The following is a 16,358-nucleotide window of genomic DNA, read 5'->3' as shown; positions in this document are numbered from 1 at the left end:
TTTAACTTTCAGCCTCTGATGGCAACTGTATTTTGGTGATGTCTGATCAGCATTTTAAATGCTAGTAAGCAGCTTCCCTAGCAAGGAACAAATAAAAAATCTTGCCTGGATTAATTTTTAAGTTCCATTTGGCTGCCTTACAATACTTGTTATTTTTGCTTGGATTTACTACCAGTAACATGGAAGTACCATGGCTGCATAGGAAAGCAAACTATAAGGTGGGTTGGACTAGATGATCTCCAGAGGTCACTTCCAACCCCAGCCATTCTGTGATTCTGTCTAAAAGTGAGGGATAAGACTGCATGCTTTGCATAATCAAAAAAAATAGCCTGAAATACACGGTGTTTCAAAAAGATGGACCCAATTTCACTAGTTACAGTGATTTCAAATTGGGTCCGTCTTTTGAAACACCCTCTATAATGTTTACTGTTTGGGATGATTTCTTTCTTGATCTTTCTTTCATCTTTCTTGATTCACTTTCATTACCAACTCTGCATTTTCTCCTCCTCCCCCCCTGAAAATACATTTACTCTGCTGAAGTTTCTCCAGCTTAGACTTCTGGGGCTCTCAAGTTGTTGTTAACATTGCTGTTTCTGCAAGTACTACTCCTGGTAGCCTTTCCTCTCCTACTGCACTGGAGGCAACACTGAAACTACCATGTGCCAACAGTTTCTCACCCATTAGATCCATGAACATCATGGAGAATAATGCCTACATGTATTTATTTTATGGAGTTGTTGTGATTTGACCTGGCAGCCTGCTGTCCTTCAAACCATGTCCTACCAACATGACCTAAAAATATAATACAATATCATATTTTGTGCTATCTTTATGCTATTGCCATAATCTGACAAAGTCACACAATCATTCAGCGATGCAGAAGTCAGAATATGCAAATCTTTCACCTAGAAGTAACTTTAAAAGGTAGCATCAGTGAATGCAAGAAGGTTTTCAGGCAGTCTTAAATGCAACCTTCTATTCTTGCTAAGTAGAGACAAGCACCTATAACAGGCAGTCACTGGTGGAAATTGCTTATTAAGTGTCTTGTGTAAAAGAACTCCAGACAAATCTTTGTGTTTCAGCTGCTTTCTTTATCTTTGCTCAGAAAGCAGTTTTGTGCAGGATCACAAACAATTTCCAAGTAGTTTTGCTACAATACCCATCTACCATCTCTAAAATATCTGCCAGTGCTTTATTTTCCTGGTTTTGACATCAATGAAAATGACAGGGCCTTCTCAAAACCCACATCAAACACTTCCTGTAATGGACTAGATAAAGATCAAAAGTGCTGAGTTATTTATTTACCAGCCACACATACAGGGACATGCACACACTTTGGCCAAATCCAAGGCTAGTTCTTATGCCTCTATGTTTACTCTGCTCTGCTGTTTACACAGCACAAGAGAGCTATTGGGGTGGCTTGTGAATGGTCTACTTTACTGCTAGTCTCTGCATTTCACAGGTATTAGCTGAGAAGTATATGGCATTATGTTATCTCATAATGTTGTAGAAACTTCTTGAAAATATTAAAATATCTACTCAAGCTCATGGACAGAAATGATAACATAAAAGTAAACAGACTTCCACCAAACAATCCAAATCTCACGCAACATCACAAACTCGTCAGTCTAGCAGTAGGATGATAAAACACAGATATTATATTAATGCAGTTCCTATCTGTATGAAACCCAGACTGCCTCTTCTCTCCCTTCCTATCAGTCCCTCCAAACCTGAAATAGGTGTTTTTCTATTATTATCACACCTGAATACTTAAACAATATTTTTGTATTCCCTGATAAATAGCTAAGGATAAAATGATCCCTAAAAGTAGGATTTTCTTCTTCAAAAGGTTTCTAAGTGCATCATTATTGAGCAGACATTTACACACTGAAGAATCTGAAGGCAGGAAAGAATAGACTAATGAATATCAAAAACTGCCTGCAGTCTACACTAAATAAGAACAATGTATTTATTCTGACTGTAAATACAATCTTTGCTCCATTTCTGTGACTGCTTTAGTAGACGACTAAAGCAGCTGTGACATTTATAAAACAGGGTACAAAATTCACAATTATATCTGCATAGTAGATTGCAGTATGTAGGCCCTTATACTTTTGGATTCATTACCACCAGAAAAAATTAACAGATTTATCCTTCCTGACAAACTGCTCTATGAGTGTTATGCAGCTCTACCACCTCACTGGGACATCAGCTTACAGACACAGAAGTTGCTCAGGACCAGTTGTCTTAATTAAGGCTTTCTTTACTTATCAAACTCTATTGATGAATTCTAACAGGACTTCAAAATAATCGATAAGATTATGTGGTGTTGGCATATGACTCCTGTATATAGGACAGGATTCATTTTCCCAGGCTAGGTATAATAATACACACACATTGTACTTAATGTGAAGGCTCCCAGCTTCACATACTATAATCTACATGAATACTTCTGAGTCTGCAGGCTGTTTAGTGTGAGATAACTGAGAAGGTAAGTTTTTAGCTTTTTCACAGAAAATGTAGAGCTTACTTTACTTCAGCCAAGCTGGACTGGAGCATGAGAGAGGCTGAAGCCTAGCATCAATGTATATTTTACTGCTATTATTAAGAATGGTACATGAACCTCTGATCATGGGAACCTTTTTCTGGAAACTGGGAAAAAAATCCACTGGAAAATTTAGCAAATGTTAACTGCAGCAGTAGTGTTCTTTAAGCTCCTTTATATCTATCATAAAGGATGGGCAGAAGTGAAAAGCTGTGATACTGTTCTCATCACAACTGCGTATTCTCTGAAGACATGAATTGAGTATATGTGTGTATATATATATATATACACATATATAAAAAGAGACTGATCATGTAGCATAATAGCTGCCTTTACCCAGAAGAATCACACTGCTTTATATTTATCCGAGCAAGTCCCCATCTTTCTTGTATGATGATGCCTGAAGTTACAAACAATATTTCAAATTCAGCATCACTGGGCTCATGCAGAGAAAGGACCATTACCAGTCTTCTCCATGACGTGCTTCTTCTGTATATGTAGCCTGGAACGGTATCAGCTGCTTCTCCTGCCGTATCCCATTTCACGTGCATGGCTATCATCCTGCTCCATGGGAATTTGGCAACTGACCTCAGCAGAAGCAGGTTCACATCTCATCTCCAACTGGCTGAGTCTGTCAGCCCTTAATGACTTCTTGGAGCATTTCTGAGGTACAAGTCTCTGTCTTCATTTTAAATACTAGGTCTGATAATTCTGAGAACTAGCTTGTATTTGGTGAGCAATCACTGCTGTAAATGGCAGCATTCACAGCTATATGTGGAATGTTACTGAGAACTTTGTTTTCCTCTGTTCCAGATTGTGTTCGCAACATACCACTTCACTATTACCAGCTGATTTAAATACACTGTTCACCATATTATACAAATATGCAACATATCATCTGTGGTATTTGGCTAGTCATTAGTGAAGACTCAAATAAGATGACTACCAAATTCCTCTCCTCTCCTCTCCTCTCCTCTCCTCTCCTCTCCTCTCCTCTCCTCTCCTCTCCTCTCCTCTCCTTTTCCCTTCTCATCAACAACCTCCAGGATTCCAATTGGAATCAGACAGGAAAGCTATCTAAACACATGTTTTCAAAGCATTATAGATCAGTAACTGTCATGACTTGTCTTTTAGCTAAACAGGAAAATACACTATATTTGATGAAGTTCATGATCAAAACTGAAACTAGCTTGGCAGTCATGTTTTACATTAAAACCAGAATACTTACGGCTCTTAATATACATTGTTCATTGTTCTCTTAGTATATTCTCACCTCTTGCATACAAGTCATATCTCACACCATAACTTTTAACATAAGCATCACAGTTCCCAGTAAGAGACTGGTAATAGGATGTCAAAGCTGTAGCAGATATGTTGCCTCCTGGGCCACACACGACTATGGAGGAAGCAGTAGGTTTTTCTTCCTTGCATTTGATGGTCTTTGCACAATTTGATATCCCACACTGAGAACAATTTTAAACAAAATTTCTTACACAAACCAACCCTCAAGCTCCTGGTCCATCTGTCCACATATGCAGGTTTCATAGATATTAGAAAGTACTGAAATTAGACTAGTTGTTCTGCTGATACGGATCAAACAGCTTCAGATTAAAACTGCATCCACTTCCACAAACAACTTAAAGCAACCACAAAATCATATGATTTAGAGATTTTAGGAGGAGGAGAAAAACATCATCCATAGCTGTCAGCTACTTTTCAATACAAGGGTATTGCTCTTTCGTAAATTTAATAACAGTGAAATTTTTTGCCAAAGATCTCTAACTTTTGGGTCTTTTAAAATCCTTATTTGTCAAAGAAACAATGTCTTCACTGTTCTTCTTTGAATGCCTTTCCACTCTTCCAAGTAAAAAGAAAAAGCAGACACTAAGATCTGTACTGAGGGCTTGGGTTCTAGATGTCAGCACTTCTTATGCCTGTGGAATATGTGCCAATAAGGTTCAACACTGGGAAGACATGAAATATATATATGTCACCATATAACTGAAATTACATCTGAATGATTTAGATGGGCAAAGTAACATGGAAATAACTAGACAGTTTTAGACTCCACTGATTCTAGACACAGATTTATTACACATTACTGCTTTACTTAAACTCTAGGTATTTTAAAGGGATTCATCATTATGTGACAATAATAGACTTCATTTTTTCTACTAATTGCCTTTATCTCCTGTGTTTGTAGAAAAAACACTTGAAATTATGAACCTGAAAAGATGCAAAAGCAGGAGTAAAATTTACTGCTTTTGAAACACATGGTTTTATGACTTTTCTTGGAGGGTAGAAGGTTAATCCTGAATTTTTCAATATTGAGTAACAGTATTCATGAAAACATGTCAGTGTTCATTAAGGTGCATCACACTTCTAGCAAAATTAATTCCTTATATCTAGCAATGGAATCAATTAAGAAACTTAAGAGTCTGAAGTGAGCTAAAAGAACCTACTGCTGCACTGGAAATGCCAGAACTAAAATCCCACAACAATTCATTTAATTCTGCTTAGTCTTCCATCCTATTCTGACTTCTCTCTCAAAATATTCTTGACCTTTTGTATTTTAAGAGAAACCTCTCATCATGCCATTTACCACCCTGACCTCACATGGTGTCATTTCTCCACCTTCACCTCTGCGCTCAAGTTTTCATTTCTATGTTTGCAATATGCATTTAGGGTTCCTCTTCTTCAAATCCATATTTTTCATAGTCTGGCAACTGTCTTTGTCAAAGATACCTTCTGTCTTTCCTCTGATACTTTTTGAGGAGCCTCTGCTGATTTCTTAGTCATATCTCAGTATCAGACATCATTAGCCATTCTCCTCTTCTGGAACTCTCCTCCTCTGTTAACTTCTGTGATTTATCCTTTTATTTCCCCCTTATTTTTCTTTCACTTTTAAACTATAAAGGAAGATCATATCAGATTACTCTGTTCTTGATCCCTTCACTGTCTCTTTTTACAATCTTCATTCTATTTAACCTCACCATACAAAAAAATTCAACTACCAATTCTGTGCTGGCTTTATTTCAGTTCCAGATGTGATTCCTGATCAGATTATGATCTGAGTAAAAAACTGTTACAAGACTAATAGGTAGAAATTTTCACCTCTTCCAAATTCCCAGCATGATCTACATCATCCTGAACAATACTACATTACTTTACATTGCTTAGGTGTATAATCTGCAAAACATCTTTCTTTTTTCAGTTCTCTCTCTACATTCTCTCTACTTCTAAGTAAGTCTTAAGTCTTTATTTTAATATTATTCAGACTTTATTTGAATAAAGTGATGTGTATATTAGCCATCTATTTCTCTGGCCTTGACAAATGTAGAATGCTGCAGCAGAGATTATTTTTCTCTAATATTCTACCCTTCCCTCTGAAATTCATCTCTCATCCCCATTACCTATATAAACAACAGCAAAAAAGCCCGCAACAGGTGTCAACTGCTCGTGGTCAAGTAGTGCAAGGCACTCCAACTAGCACAACTGTAGAAATGTGCTAATGTAACCCACATAGCATGTTAAAAAAATAGCATGAGAAACCTAACCTTTTTCAACATACCTTGAACCTTCACTAGTATAATAAAATCCTTTCAAAATAAATCACCACACTCTAGTGAAAATTAGCACTGTAAGGAACGTTCTCACAGTACAGACCTTGTTAGCTGAATTCCAACATGTAACAAATATTTATGATGCAGTTATAAATAGGATTTATAATGGAAATGTTGACACTGTGATAATACTCCCATGTGATAGTCTACTCCATCTTGTCCTTGGCTGATGGACACCACAACAGACCAATACAGAAATTTATTGGTGCAGGCCAACAGTGGTCAGGTTCTGTGTCCTGGAAGGAATGGTTCTTTTTGGCAACAAATGAATAATTGTGAACAGGAGAGAGGAGGCAACTAAAACTCTAAGGTAGCACCGATCTCTTTCTCCAGATTATTCTTGTAATTAACACTGCCGTGGTGGCACTCAGATACCTAAGCAAGAATTCAAGAAGCAGCTTCAAGGCAGCAATGTAGCAATGACAACACCAAAGCTAGTCCAGGCTAGTTGCCTGGCTATCTGGCTAGCTTCATAGTCAGATCCTGTAGCCTTTACTAGGCAACCAGAAGTTGTATCTAGATGCAAATTAACTAGCTCAGTACTTAATGAAGGCTTGTGAAATATACAGGGACTGCAGCAGCTTTCTCTCTCTCCAGGAAACTGTTCTCTGTTGTTAGTTTTAAAAAGTTAATTTACTCAGAACTAATTAATTGCCTTATTTTTTTTTTTCCCTAAAGCAAATAATTTGATTATGTGACTTAAAATTATCTTTCCTTTAATGCACCTTCTTTCTTTGATTATTAGATACAACAGAAGTGCCTTGGGATAATTCTATATGCCCTGGCTTCTCCAAAGTTGCATAGAAATAGGATGGAAGCAATAAATTGTAGAGAAAAGATGCCATAGAAAGAATCTAGACAACAGTTGTGCGAGGATGATCAAGCTGTATGCTGAATGGTTTCAGTAAATGAACAGGCTCTTGTATGACTAAGAATAACTAGTGAGCTTCCATATGCTTTAAGGCACAAACTGATGGCATGGCTGGTAACTCTAATCAGGCAAAATGTTCATCATAATTGGCTTTTTAAATAAAAATATCTGGTGTGGTCCACATGCATTTAGCCAGTACATTCCAGTTAATTAGCATCAGGCAGAAATCTCACATTCCTGTCCATATGGAATTTGCATTTTGTGAACTGGAGTAGGTGGAGATGGCAGAGAGGAGGAAGACGGGAAGGATGTGTTTTCTTCCGTGGCTACAGATATCCACCACTGGTCAAAAGATAATGGAAAACAGGAATGCCCTTTAAGGCCTTAGATGCCATTATTGTAAGTTTAAAATGCTTATTTCTGAAATAAGTGATGTTCAGCATCTGAATACTGATGCTGTAACAGTAACTAAACATAAAAAAATGCTGGTAAAAAATATGACAAATTCTTATTATTTTCATTAGAAAATCTTTGTTCTCTGCTAAACAAATTCTGCCAATCTCTCTAAAGGGTGTCAGTTGATAAACTGCTCCTTGATTTCTCTCTTGCCTTGTTTAGGAGGTCAAAGGCTGGCTGAATTGTTCTGGTGAGCCATGTATGTTTGTCTGGCAGCTGGCTGACCTGACAAATGATCTCCGTAAACCAATTCAGATCTGAATTTCTAGACCTCAATTGCTCCATAGTAAAGTGCTCAAACTGCTCTTACCCTGCAGCAAAGTAGTTTTACCCCTCTTTCAGTTAATCAAATGTTACTTATTCAAACTGAATGAAAGAGCAGTGTGCATTCGCTGCAGGATACATATGAACACAGACAATTATGGCATGGCTGTCCAGTCTGTGAAAGTTCATACTTCAGCTTACCTCCTCATAGTTTACAAGACTATATCCTAGAAATGGCGTGTAGAATTTAGAATGTCAAAGCATCCTTTAATCTTTTGCAAGCATAGAACAATATTCTTCCTTTTTACTGGGAGGCAAAAGCTTTTCTTTTCTGTTACACCTTTGATATAGCACTCCATTAGTCATTTGCTCTTCTCTAGGTTTTAGCAAGAGACACAAAACAGTATTTATTGTTTTTCTCTAAGCAAAGACAATCTTAAACTGTCCCTGGATGACTCCTTTGAATGAAGATATGACTCAGGTTCCATTTGTTTCCTGTCCTGGTATGCTCTCTTCTGACACATCTACAAGTTTAGTGATGCCTGCAGGAACCAAACAGGTTACAGCTGGGATTTCTCTAAATTTGTTTTACTTTCTGATAAAAAGGCCTATAAAGTATGGCCTCCATAGAAACTGAAATATTTGTTAAATCTACAAAATGTATAGCATGGTGGGTAGGGCTCTGCAAAGATACACCGTCCTCATAGATACTAATTATTAGCCAAATCTCTGTTACAGCAGAAGTAAAAGCAGAGCCTTGCCCGAGACTAGTGTGAGCAAGCTTAGAAGAAACAGCTCCCTGTAATCTTTTAAGTCCTTACACCATGGCACTGGCCTTTCCAATCACACTTGCTTTCCTTATATGCAAATATTAAGGTAATCTGCTACTGGGAAAGCTAAATTTCAAGATTTCTACCATACCTCAATATTCATTATTCAGACTGACATTATTTTTCTCTTCTGTTGAACATTACTTTGCTTCCCACCACTTTGTTCTGCTTTCAATCCCCTTTTAAACTACATTACAAAGCTAGAACCTCTTGGCAGCTTCTAATGAATGTCTTAATGAACACACAGTTGAAATCTGAGAAAAAGTCATTGAGAAGTAAGAACTGTCATGGTACAATGAGTGATGAATATTCACTGTAGTTATAAATTGTGTGTAATACTAGGCTATATGGCCCAGAAAGTTGCTTTATAAGAATTTGAAATTTAAGAGCTTTATCAAAAGATTTTCAAATATTTAAAAGGACTTAGGCCGCAGGTAATGCAGAGATCACTTATTAAGACAAAAAAAATACGCTTAACTGCTGTTTACAGTGAGGTATTTGTAGTTCACTTTTTTCCCTGTTTCTTTGAAGAGACTTGTTCATATACTACATACATGTATTCGTTGCTGATAGCATGCTTGCCTGCCATACTAAGCAGTTCGAGCGATGAGAGAAAAATTATACTTTCCCACAATAACTTATTTTCAAGACAGTTTAACACAATGGAAAGCGTTCTCTTAACTATAATTTCAGAGACTGAGATACAAGCTTATCATTACCTTTCAGCAGCACTAACAGAAACTTATAAAGGTACTGTAAAAACACAAAGCTCGAGCAACAGAAGAAAACCAAGAAGTTGTTATTAGGAAGCAATAATTGTTACCTTGTTTTCATTCAATCATACAAAAAATGCTATTTGAAAAGCAGATATTTACTGCTTTTTGTGTGAGTGTAAATATCTAAAATGTTTATCTATTTGATTACCATAAATGACAAAAGCTAGTGCTAACATTGTCCAGTGACTCATAGTATGATGCTCGGAAAATACTTAAATAAGCAAGTATGTGTACAAGTGAGTCTCAGGGTTAACTGGTACAGCTCAGAAAAGAATGTATCTGAAAAAGGCAACATGAACACTGAGGATAGAAAAGTATCTCTGACATAATAATATTATTTGAAAGGATCACCAGGATGTATGAATCTGGTGTTTTGCTGCAGCTTATTTGGGATCATTGAAATTTAGTTAACATCTTGTCATCTTAAAGTTAATTAAGCAATGGGAATAGATCTTTTTTCAAACATGTATAAATATGCAGTATTTGGGCATCTTGAAAATAATGAGGAAATTTAAAATCTAGACTCCAAAAGAGCTATTAATCTTTTGATAGGTAGCTAGCTAACCGATAGACATTTCCACACACAGAACAGAGTAACTAGACTTTAAGAAATGTTTTGTTACATCACTGCTGCATTTGGGGAAGAGATACAAACTCTACCCTTCCATAACTGGAATAAAGGTTCTAAATGACAGGAAAATAAGAATCCTGGACCTTCCCTCCCCAAATCTCAGGCAAATTTGCCAGCAATGCTACTTCACATCCTGCAGCAGGAAGGAAAAAGACACCTAACAAATTCTTGAGCTGGGGGATTTCTTGGTGTCAAATTTCACACCATCAGATGTTTGCATTTTCTCTTGAGTACTTTTGCCATTTCTTTATTTCAAGGGTTTGGCAGCTTCGAAATACTCTTATTCCAAATGCTTTAATTCCCTCTTCTATTCTCTATCAAGAGAGGGTCTGTGACAGGGTCTCTGTTATTAGTTCTTGCATGGCTAACCTTATGACTTCTTAACTTAGGACTGGTAAGATGAACTACTACTATAAATTGAGAGTTCATTAGTTGATGGAAGAATGAAATAATGATAAAAGAAAAAGACTTGGGTATCATAGGAGTAAGTATAGGCCAGTAATATAAGTCCACAGGAGAGGCTGTACTGAGGTCACTCTCAACACTGAAAGGGTACCTATTAATACCATTTTAAAACTAGTAAAGTCTTGCTACTGGAAATAGTTCTGCTGAGCACACAGATTGCTCTCTACAACTAAATATGTAGGAATAAAGAAAGAAGTGAGTATTCTTTAAGCTGACATTAACAATTTAGTATCAAATTATATATAGTGGCCATCTATACTAAAAATTGAAGGAAGCAGGTGGGTTGTTAGAAAGTGTTGAAGAATGTTGTTGTTCTTTGATTTTGTGGGTCATGATATTAGCCTGCAGCCACCATACGGGTACATTTGAGAATAAATGGGTTTGTGTCTGAAACAAGGATGTGCAGAAGATGATGGTAGGTGAAAATGAATCTCAGAGCTATAATCTATATTAGCACACAAGTGCAGACAAGTCCTTGAAAAGTAATAACAAGATTTGACTCAACTCATTTGACAGGTGAAAGAAAGGACAAACTTATGAAAAGACATTAACTTGGCAAATGGAGTTCCATTTTATCTATCCAATTTTGAGCTAAAGAGCAGTACACAAAAATATTAACCTCATGGAAAGACACATGAAAAACAAAGTAAAACCCACTTTGCTTATTTCTTCAGCAGCTTTCCAAACCATGTGAGAGGTGAAAACGGGTTGCAATGTTGATATAGGTGGCATAGACTTAATTCTATGATATCTTGAGTATGGGACTATTGTTTCACAGAGCACCACAGGCATAACAGAGCAAGATTCCCTCACAAGTTATGTATGTGTAATGGTAATGCATTCTCCAGAATTCAGGCCTTCGCTGACCAAGACTGTCAAGAATTCCCTTGATCAGTAAAAAAGCTAAGGATCTGTCTCCTAATAAGCACATTACAGAAATAACTCAATTTTTTTGCTGATTTATGTCCTCCGAAGTCTATCTTTGACACCATCCTGAAGAAGCTATTAATTTGAGGCAAAATTGCATGCTTGATACTGACTTTTTGATACTTGACCAGTTTTATAGAAAGCAATAGTCACCAAATGATTACAAAATGAAAACAAAATCTCCTTCAGCAATGTACACTCTTTGTTACCTACACATGTCTACTGTTCCTGCAGGAATGACAACGTTCAAAACAAAATCAACTTTTTAACTTGACAAGGAATCCTCTCGCTGCAAGAAAAAAAAATAAACTAGCCACACCACTCCCCCCCAAAAAAACCCAAAACTCTAATTACCTGGTTGGTAGAAATTTGGTGAAAGTTCTCTGGCAACTGCTCTTGCAATATCACATTCCTGGCGAGCAGCCTGAGCAGCTTGATCCGCAGCATCAGCTTTAGCTCTTGCATGTGCAGTTCTGTACGGAGTAGAAAATAGTTTATATGTAGAGGAGTCTTTTATGAGATGCATCAATAATGTGAGAGCAAAGGACTACTGTCCTCAGCTACCATACACCATACTGCACTCTTATGCTCACTTGCTGTGAGTAACTGCAAATCAGTCAAAGTACTTCAGAATTAACACATTCTTTTTCTCAGTTCTGTAACTGCAAATCAGTGAAACTATTTCAGAATGAACACATTATTCTTCTCAGTTCTTCAGTCCTGCTTATCCTTTCATCACATTTACTTGTAGGTACACAGTTCACAGCCCAAGCTTTTAACTAAAATTTCTAAATTTCCATGCTGGAAAGAAATGGGATGGAAAATGTGTTTGATGCTTCAATATGCATTTGTATAAAGGAAGACTTAACAGTTTTAAATTCTTGTAACTCACTGAATTTCAAATCCAAAGCAATCTGAAAAGGTAACTTTTCTGAAGTCAAGACAACAGTTTGCAATATTTCCGCAAAGTCATCTGCCCTCCACTTTCACTTTTTTCCTCCTGCTACTTCCTAAAAAGACTTGAGAACAGCTTGTGCAAGTGCCTCTGATTCCAGCCTGTGTAAACTGATACTTGTGTTACTGCAGGATTGCATCACTGCTTGTCCCATCTTCCCTCCCCACTTCATTTTTTAAACAGTCATCTGTTTAGAAATTCCTGATGGCAGTGATCCCTCTCTGCCTCTATAGCATTAACACATAGCCTAGAGCTATGAAATGGTTCATTAGAAAGGAGGGGAAGGTAAACATGGCAAACTGGCAGAATTTTTTGAGCCTGTAGAGATATTAATAACATTTCTAATCCAGATGTATTACATTTCATGATTTCCGGAAATTTCTCATAATGTTCTAGTAGAAAACTGACACTGAAGTAAGAAAAAGTTAGCTAAGAGGACAACAGTAACAGCAAATTTTATCTCATGTGCCTGGTGATACTAATCTACAGCAATCAAATAAACGAAAACTTTCAACAGTTTAGCTGTAAAAATTCAGTTTTATTTTTGAGGAATAAAGAAGAGTTCTGTGTTTTAGACAAAGCAAGAATTAAATGTTAGCATTAACCAGAATGAGCACCAAGAGATTAACAGTACAGCAGACTTTGCATTTCTGAGAGGATGTTTAATCCCGTAGGGTACTAGTATAAACACAGACATAAAAAAACCCACATAGACAGTTTCATCTGTGGTGCCTGAAGAAGATTTATTTAAGTTACATCCTCCCTAAAATGTGTATGTGGTAAATATTGAATGTTATTTCAAAGCTTAGCTTGTCATAATTTACTGGAAAAATATCAGCTCATTCTGCCTTCTCACAAGTCCCTCCATGTCTTTGAGAAAAAAAAAAGACAAGAAGCAAAAAAGCAGTAACACCTTTGAGTTGTCCTCATGATGGGGTAAGAAACTGCTAATCAAAACAAATACACCGTATAATCCCATATGTGTTCTGCGCTGTTCATGAATGGTTGTACAGTATGTGCTTGCTTAGTAACAGTAATCAAACCCGTTCTTTCTTTATAATCAATATTTTTGATTAGATGGCCTATTCTTAGCTTCTGCATAATTATGTCTGTGTAGCATAAACTTAATGAAGCAATCCTAGCACTGGGACATTGCTTTGTGAGACAATGTAGTCTGCACATAGATAAACTAGACACTGATCATCCTTTTGTGATGATAGAACAACCAGACTATTCCCATATAAAAATAGTCTAATACTATTGCCACTACTACAATAGATGCTTTAAAAGCTAATATACTAAATGACCAGCAACAGGAAAACATACTGCCAGGATAGTACAGTTATTTATTGATGCCTGTGAATCTTCTATATTATTATATCCAAGAAGCAAATCATACATCCTGCCCAAACATCCAGTATCAATTAGTTAAGGAATTGATGACATGAGTAATAAGACAGTGAAAATTTGCCACATGAAGCTGGGCAGAAGCAGGTCACAGCAGGAAGAAGCCAGTGGAACAGAAGGTAAATGAGCACTGCTTTCCCTGGCTGCCTTCTCACCTTTTTTTTTTTTTTAAACTCACACTTCCTTCCTGCTATTCTGCCCCTTTTGTACTCACACTCGGGAGTTTCAGCAGACCAGAACAGGAGCGACTGTTCTGAGGCGAATGCTGCCAAGGCCTGTCTCAGTGACACACTTGAGCAGAGCCTCAGTGCTGCACTGTCACTGTGAGATGGTGCAGCAAGGGGAACTGAACAGGCACGAGAAGAGCATTTCTGCTCCTGCACAGGCCCTCAGCCAACCCAGCAGAACTGTGTGCATGTGGCTGTGCTGAGACACCTCCCTGATGGCCTCCTCAGCAGCATCCACGATGTCTGGCGAATGTGGAAAGAATGTGAGAAAGCGGCAGAGCTGATGCACCTGCACAGAGCAGAAGCACTGTGCTTCACCCATGAACACAGGCTCTTCATTATTTGCTCTTTATCACCTCGTCATTTGGATGCTCTACTGGCCAACTTCAGCAATGTGTACTTCATTATCTCAATTTGCAACTGCATATTCAGATGTATCTTTCACTTTCTGCATACTTAGTTGTAATTGCCAGATTAAATTTTTCTATTGCTATTTAATTTAATTTTTTTTTTTTTTTTACTCTGACTTCCACACTTGATTTTACTGTATTTTTTTCAAAATACCTGCTTACAGTTACTGCTGCTTGGCACTACATTTTGTTTGTACTTATTTTATTCTGCCTTGCACTGATCCCCACCTTATCACAGCATTATTATCAGAGACTATGGAGGAATATGTTCATTTGGAATAACAATCTTTATAAAGGAGAGCTATCAAAGCAAGGTAGCCCCACTGAAATATAATCCATTTGCTCCATTTATGCTTTACACAGTTTGGAAAAGCATTCTTTACCTTTTGTTCCTGAAGTAATTTCATCACAGTAAAGTCTCGAAGTTTTCTTTATTATCAGTAATTGTTAATGGAAATTTAAGCTTACAATATATCAAGTCAAAATGACCCACATTTGAATGTCCACCATCTATTTGAGAACTGCTGTTTTTTACCCCAGAGCTCTACATCTTTTGCTGGAACAAGAAATCTTCATGAGAACTTCTGAAAGAGAAAACTTCAAAAAAATATTTCCTTTCCTCTCCTTCAGCCAAGAAAAAGACTGCCATAGGCTTTGTGTGCTGTTCCACACAGTTCTCCAGTAAGGCAAAACAGAAACTATGCAGGGAAGGAGGCAGCAATCCACAGACTGCCAAAGAGTATGGGAAAACCAGCGACCTGCTTTGCAATGCTGCATTCAGGTTCCAACCCACAGCAAAAGGCCTTTAATGATTTTTCTTTTACGTGCACAGGCAGTTCTTTGTAAAAAATAATTCTCAGTAACTGTAACACATAACACTTCCTTTTGAACTGCCATGTGTTTTTACCTGTGTATCTACTTGAAAATATCATCCCACCATTACTGTTCAATGTGATGTCTCAAACGTGCTTGGAAGTTTTCAAACAAACATAAAATTAAAGTGTTTAAAACAAAACCTATCCATATTTAGAGGAACAATCTACCACTTAACTAATGAGTCCACAGTGGTGGTAAATTCAATCAAGACAGAGACAACATTAAGCTCTATCTGTGGCAGGAATCAAACCGCACTTCCATGAAAAAGGAACCCACAGCTACCGCTCATGCAGAGTGTTGATGCCAAGTGACAGTGTGTGGAGTCCCTGTATCTACCCGTCTCTGTTGCCAGTGAGCGAGGGCTGGAAGACCAATGGTTAACTGAAAAACTTTGATATTGTTAGAAATTTTATTTGGACTCATATCAGGGTCTGATTTTGAAAGAAGCCCAAGCTTTCTAGACTGTGGGGCAACTGATACCACTACTGATAACTTTCTTTTCTGTGTTAGGTTGCATAGGTAAACATATATATCATCTTAGCTACACTCCAAAGATTATAAGCACGGAGTCAGGATTTTTACAAGCAGCCTCCCCTTCCAGCAATACTACAATCAGATTGCTATCTACTTATGTCTGAAAAGTGACTTGAATGAGGAGTACTGAGGGCTGAATAGCTTAAACAACATTATCTAGCATTCTGCAGCAACAATGCTTATATGTAAAGCCATGTGTCTGTAAAGCATTATATAATGTTCATCTAAATCTAATTTAGAACTGTCTATTACTCTCCAGATTATTTTGTATTTCCATGGTATCCTTCAATGCACTTGTAATGCTGCCTCATTCAGAGTCAACTAAAAATGTAAGCAACATATGTTTACTTTGTTTCATTTTTCAGCTTTTATTAAACACAGTGATTCCAGCATAAAGCTTTCCAAGTGCTTGCTTTCTATTTCTTAAAATGACAGAAATTATTTTCTCTGCTTTCTATTTGCCAAATGTATGAAACACAATTATGTTCCTAACAAATTATCCTAAATTAATAATCTTAACAATGTATCCTACAAGTAGTTCTCAGAGATATATTTAATTAA

General features: G+C 37.1%; 1 protein-coding gene across 3 annotated transcripts in view; it reads right to left on the bottom strand.

The window, feature by feature from the left end:
• The window catches only part of JPH1 (junctophilin 1), an 84,032-nt gene that overhangs the window by 19,223 nt on the left and 48,451 nt on the right, over window positions 1-16,358 (bottom strand). For all 3 annotated transcript variants that reach the window (XM_080340346.1, XM_080340347.1, XM_080340348.1), the window contains exon 3: window positions 11,743-11,861. In XM_080340346.1, the coding sequence (XP_080196472.1) occupies window positions 11,743-11,861 (119 nt within the window). The remainder of the gene's footprint in view (window positions 1-11,742; window positions 11,862-16,358) is intronic.

This window comes from Nesoenas mayeri (assembly GCF_963082525.1).
Source record: "Nesoenas mayeri genome assembly, chromosome: 2".
In the NCBI taxonomy this organism is placed as follows: domain Eukaryota; kingdom Metazoa; phylum Chordata; class Aves; order Columbiformes; family Columbidae; genus Nesoenas; species Nesoenas mayeri.
Note: the sequence above shows the minus strand (reverse complement) of the source record. Positions and strands in the feature narration are given on the sequence as shown.